The 6560-nt window shown below is 38.1% G+C and overlaps 1 protein-coding gene across 5 annotated transcripts in view; it reads left to right on the top strand.

Annotated features, from left to right (window-relative positions):
- Positions 1–6560, top strand: part of LUZP2 (leucine zipper protein 2) — a 488403-nt gene that overhangs the window by 32765 nt on the left and 449078 nt on the right. For 2 of the 5 annotated variants that reach the window (XM_006020702.3, XM_025200384.1), the window contains exons 1-2: positions 1564–1598; positions 4282–4351. The exons of the other annotated variants lie outside the window; for them this stretch is intronic. In XM_006020702.3, coding sequence (XP_006020764.1) covers positions 4339–4351 — 13 coding nt within the window. In that variant the 5' untranslated portion in view covers positions 1564–1598; positions 4282–4338. Of the gene's footprint in view, positions 1–1563; positions 1599–4281; positions 4352–6560 lie in introns of those variants that run through there. 5 annotated transcript variants of the gene reach the window in all.

Raw genomic sequence — 6560 nt, 5'->3', positions numbered from 1 at the left:
CCTATTACCATCTAAGTGACAGCTTGACTTTCCTCCCTTAATAGGAACATCATTATTGTTTGGAGGAGGTGAAAATATGAAAACAATCATTTTTGGGGTGATAGAGTTGAAAGCCTTAACTCAGTTTTCCAGTTTAGTCCTCTGGTTTTTGGATATGGCTAGTAAAAGGGCAGTTCTTGAAAACCTTTTCTATTACAAATAAGCCTGGCCATGTAATGAAGGAAATGAGGCATTCACATGTAAATATGTGAATATATGTGCTATAAATAATATAGTGTAAACTTCAACTTAATGCAAATTGCTTCTTGCAATACAAAACAGAGTAGCTTGCTTTGTTTTGTGCTTTCTGTGGAGTTTTTTTAATGACAGGCAATGAGATCTGTACACTTAGCAGCTAATGCAGGAAAACAGAGCATATTGTTTAAGTGCTTTCAGTGATAGAAATGTATTCAGTACTAAAGCTAAATGCACCAAAAAAGTCATGTAATTTAGTATTTTTCTGAGTAAATGCCCTTAGTGTATATGTAAATGAGCCACTTATCTGGTACTACAGTGATGGAGTCAGTCTAAATACTGGCCATAGGAGGAGGGAGAAAATATTTGGGGGGAGGGGGAGAGGCTGAGGACATGCACATACATATGCATGCCGCCTAGCAGGTAAGTATGTGGAGGGGAAGGGGTGTGGGGGAGAAGATCAAGGACCCCAGAGTGAGGCAGGGGCTGGGTTGAATTGGGACCCAAGGCTGGGGGAGGCTCTGGGTTACTCACTTAAAGCTATCTGCAATGTGACCCCAGCTTTGTGCTCAGGGCAGAGGCGGGATGCCACTGTAGACCGGGGTGCTGGGCCAGATTTGAAAGACCTACCTGGATGGAGATAGGAGGACTCGTCTGGGAAAACCTGGATGTATAGTAACCCTAGAAGTGTTCCACAAGCACCCGGGCTGCAATCCTGGCTATGCGGCTGTGTCTGTGCACATCCCCTACCGCAGCTGCCTGGAGTCCATGCCTGGGCTGCCCTGCAGCCCTCTGCACCACCACCGCTGCCCTGCATTTGCGTGGGGCCTAACCCCATTAGTTCTGGCCAACTGCCACCTATGCTGGTACTTACATGGGAGTTTATAGGCATGTGCCTGTATGATTATATATATGCAATTCCATATTTTTATAACTGAATAATTAGATGACTCAGCAAAGCCTAGCATAGGTAGTGAGAAGTGCTGAATAATTTGAGCAACTGTTGATTTCTATACAATCAGCAAATGCTGCACAGCAGTTAAGATTGGGCTATAAGGCTAGGTGCAGATATTCATAAAGCTCAAGGCAGAATTGAAGTAAGTTAAGCAGCATAAGTTAGATTGGTAGAAAACACAACATGCATTTGCCCTTTGAAGGGAAAGGAGCAGCAAATCTTAGATGGGTTCCGCCATTTTTAAACCAGTTTATGCATGCCAAACTTTTGTTCTGTTATGGGTATAGACTGGTTTTGTGTTCTGTTCTGTTACAGGTATAGACCAGTATCCTAACAGTAAAAATGCAGTGTCTGTACCTGGCCTAGGAGGATGTGTACACTGCAGAGAGATACCTCAAAATAACTTTAAGTGAGTAAGCTAGGGCAACTACTTTTTGGGAGGGTTAATGAACCCAGACAGAGCTCTATGGAGCTTATTTAAAGCTAGTTTATGTATTTCTCTACACTATGCTCCAGTATGCAATGTAGGCATGCATAACTTGGCATGGATCTGTGTATAGGTTAAGCCTTGTTGAGTGTGGAATGCCTAAACCAATATTTTAGTACATTATCTAAGCTTGTGATTATGAAACTTTGACTTAAGTAAAAATAAACTGCCTCTTCTCTTTGAAATTCATGAGTCTCTCAATACCAGACCCATTAAATGCTCTTTCCAGTTGCATATAGTGTAATTAGAATTTGTAATTTTCAATTGTATTTGTGCCAGTGTTTGAATTAAATAGTTCTCTCAGCCCTAAGCCTGTGATTTAACCCATTGGTGTTGAGGCCAGTAACCCAATAACTTGTTTGTCACAATGAATATTTGGAAGTTGTAGATGCTCATTTGAATAATGTTTTGAGATACCATTTATTTATATTACACAAAATCTTTCCTGTACCATATATATTTCATTTGCTTAACCCCCATGGCTTAAAAAAAGTAAGAATTGGACCATAGGCAACACGTGTGAGAGTATCTCAGGAGCACCTCCACTGGGAACATCTCAGGAGTACCCATGCACTACTCTGGATGCAATTTTGGATGGTTCTTAGACAAGACTAAAAAGGAAGAGCCACTATGTACGTGTGCTCCCACATATACTTGGCATCCACATAAGGGTAGGAAAGAATCTAGCTTAGTGTAATTGTTTGGCATAGTGTAACAAAATCATCACTAAATTACAGCAGGCTGCTGCCAATATCTAATAAAAGTCTACTGAATCAATATTAAACTTTTTATTAGAAGATTGTAACAGCCAGTTACTCTTCTAATTTTTCGAGTGAAAAGCAAGAAGGGTTTTTTGCATCCATCCATTCTGCAAAAACAAATAAAACATTTCACTACTTTTTTTAGGGAACCTAATCTTAACAAGAATTAAAATAGGAACCAAAACAAAAATCAGATTCTGCGTAAGCAAAAGTACTCTTACTCAGTTTGCATACTACACTTACCTTCTTCCCAAAAATAAGCCCTCCAAAATTCAGGTGGATGCCTTAAGTAGGGAAGCTGAATTTCTGCCCTGAAACTGAAACATGTAATGGTTGCCACATCTCATGCTTCTCTCCTAGCTCAGGAGGGAATAGTGAAGTGAGTCTTTCAGGGAGAGAGTTAGTTTGAACCCTTTTACCATCGCTGAGCAATAGTTGTACTGCTGCAGCTAGAGACTGAGTGATGCTGAGGAGTGGACCCCAGCCCTCAGCCATGTTTAGCTAATGCTGTGGCAGTTAAGATTCTGCAGGGTGGGGGGAAATATATTTTTCCTTCCTAAAAGAAAAGAAGATTTTGGGGGAGCATGGTATATGAGTAAATATGGTAAATAGCTGGGTAGATGTATTTTAATAGCTCCCATTTTTCCCAACACAAACTTTATCACGACTGATTTTCAAAAGATATAAATATAGCACTCCGGCTACTAGTAAAAGAAATATAATTTGTTGTTATAGGTAACTAATTATTTCTCTTATAACAATGCCTAGTAATTCCAGTCATATGCTAAGTGAAATATTCAAATTAATAACAAAAAGATGGTCTAAGGGCTAAGTACAGATAGCTACATAGATCTTTCCCCCTGCCTACCAGCTGACAAAACCCAAATGAGGCTCTGATTCAGAGACTGCATACATCTTTTCCTGTCTTTTTTTTTTCTTTTTGGTGAGAGTCAAGATTATGGCTGTTTGGTTGCAAACTTTCTCTCTCACATATACCCTAATTCTGGAGATATTACACAGTAATTCTTTCAAACAGGAGTGGATTTTGTAACAGTTTATTGAATAGATCTCATGATACCTCATAGAAAAAAAAAGTTATTAAGAGGTTTCATATCCATATAAAATCTTAACAAATCAATAAACCAGTGGATAGAAACATATCTACATCAGAATGTTTAATAACTAGACTAACTGTTAGTCTTCATTGTCTTAAAATGATAGTTTCATAGAAACTTTGATTGCTAATGATTTTGTGAATTAACTTAGGAACACGGGCCAGTTATGTAGACAGTTTGTAGACTTGATTAACCAGAGAGTTTGGAATTGATGAACTATTTTTCTTAGATGTCTGAGACTTGATAAAGTGTAGAGAAGAAAAATCCTGAGATGCCAAGGGACTTGAGAAGTAATGAAGAGGAAATAAAAAAAATACAGAAAATGATAATGTCTGAAACTGAAGCATGACAACAAACCTACTGTGGTTCACGTAGCCATGAAGGGAATGTTCTGACTGTCAGAATCAACTCCCTTTAAAAACTGTAGCATGAAACAGATGAGGCATTAATAAGCACAAAAATTCACAATCACCTTTTCCTTCACCTTTTTCAAGCCCACTTGATTTCTACCTGATAACCTAAAAGAAAAGAACTGCCAACTTCAGAAAAAAAGGCTGAGTTAGAGGTTTTAAAAAACCATTAATCGTTTAGCAATTTAATAGCCTCCTACATAAAATATTTGCAGTATCAGTCCAGTCCCCAGCATTTTGATGTCAGTACAGCATATACCACTATCATAATTTGCATTCATTGTTACACTTGTTTACATTGCATTTGTTTCCCCTTTAGGCAGCAGAGAGGTCAAGGATTAATTGGGAAATTTATACTGTTCATGCCATTTCATCCATGCACAATAAAGGTGAGGCAAACTGATGGGGTAGTATGGAGAAACTCAGATGTAGTTACCTGTGCTTTACATCTTTTATCAATAAAAAGAAGATTACATATTCTAGGTCATTTTTAATAAGATGAAATTTTCAAAGCTGGGTTTCTAGGCTGAGATTGGAATGACACCAGAACAAATTTAAGACTAGGATTTTCAAATGTGTTTAAAAGAATTAGGTGTCAAAATGTCCTTGAATTTCAATAAACTTTAATAGCGTTGAAGTGATGCTCTTCCAGGAAATATGAGAAAGGCAAGAGTTTTTGTGGGTGCCATCTTTTATTGTACCAACTGCATGATTGCGATAAATTTAAAAACTTGTCTTTTTAAAAATCACAACCTAAATACAAAGTCCCATATTCTATTTGCTTTCATGGTATGAATGCAGTTCTAGTCGATGTACTTAGGTTGGCCCTGAACTAGGTTTCTGATAAAGGGTTATCTGTTGTAGCCTCTCGCTCACTGCCTACATATTTTTACCAAGCTTCTTTGTTAGATTTTGCATCCTGAGCTCCATTGATGTTGTCCCTGCTACTCTGCTGTCAGTACTTGAGGTACCTAGTTAAAAACTAGCTCAGGAATGTCTATGTGAATTGTTGTAATACCTTGACTAGGAAATAGTAGACAGATTGGCATAAACGGTATTTCTGAAATAGATGGAATTGCACCAATGTAAAACTGATGGAAGACACTAGAAATTTTGGTCCAAGATATTTTAAAATAATTTCCTGAAGCTGAATATAAACTTCTCTTTCTAAGACATGAATTGCTGCTATCCACTTCTCATTATCATTGTGGAGTCTTTCTACATGAATATGAAGCCAAGCTGTTTAGCTGAGTTTCTAGCCAATTCTAGACAAGACAGGTTTTTCCTCACTTCTGGCAAGCCCGTTGGAAAGATTTCCCAGCATTAGTCTGTATCGCAATGCTGGTAATAAGAATAAGTCAGATCTGTCAGAGGTAATTAAACTTATTATTTGAATACCTCATTCACAATGTTCTCTCTGCAGTGTGCCAAACTTGGCTTGGAAAATGAATAGCTAAATACCTATTTAATACAATGTATTGTGGTTTGTTTTACTGTGATACAGATCAAGTTAGCGTGTAAATGTATGAGCCCATTAGAAATAATAAACAAACAGACAATGGCATTTGTTTTTTTCAACAGATGGGGCATTTGCATTGACACTGAAAAGAGAAGCATGTGGATATGCTTATATCAGAAATATTATATAAATACTTATTACTTAACACCAGATTTTGCCTGTGTAAGGAAACACTATGAAACTGAGCTGTGTTCTGACCGATAACTGACCAAGGAATCAGATGTATCTAAATTTTCCAGCACCAGAGAATTTGAGGATGTTTGGACTGAAGCTTAGTTTGGCACAGATTTATAAGACATATGTAGAACTGAACTGTAGATTTGTTTCAGGATGTGTGATTTTTTTTCTGTGTTTATGTGTAGTAGCTAGTTTTGGGGGGATTTGAGGCAGGTCATTTTCCTGTTTTGAGAGAGAGGTTGGTAACATGGATCCAGGGACCGAAATCCTTCAGTGCAGCCAATATCTGCAATCCTGTCTTTGTAATTTGATTTAGAACTGGGTAATGAATCAAAATGGAATTATATTAATTGGGCAGTCATGCTTTAGGCCCTTCTTCACCCACCCCCCCAAAATCGATACAGATATCACGGCCAAGACAATCTGGGCCAGAGTCTAAGAAGGACCTATATGACTAAAATATGACTTAGGCAGACTTAAGGTTCCCAAATCCAAAAACCAAATCCAATGACCTGCTATGTTCAGCCGGGTGCTTAAGCACATTAGGGACCTTTATTTTTCATTAGTAAAAACCTGTAGATGCCAGCAGACTTGCCTTCTCTGTATGCCTAGCATTGTCTTTGAACAGCTGGGCACCTAGTTCCTGTCTAAGCTCGATTTTAGATCCAGAAACTAGATGGAATAGCACCAAAATCTCCCAAAGGGCCTTATTTATTATGTATGTTCAAAACATACTTAACAAATACAGCATTGAGTTTAGCGCAAAAACGTAGCAACTTTGGCAAGTTTACTTAAAAATATAAGACAAAGAGGTAGTGTTGGTACCTGTTATTTACTTAATGGTCCCATGAAGTGGGAGGCTTGGGCTGTGCCACTTCCCCAACCTGAGGTTATTCAAACTC

Source organism: Alligator sinensis, unplaced genomic scaffold, assembly GCF_000455745.1.
Source record: "Alligator sinensis unplaced genomic scaffold, ASM45574v1 scaffold165_2, whole genome shotgun sequence".
Lineage (NCBI taxonomy): Eukaryota > Metazoa > Chordata > Crocodylia > Alligatoridae > Alligator > Alligator sinensis.
Note: the sequence above shows the minus strand (reverse complement) of the source record. Positions and strands in the feature narration are given on the sequence as shown.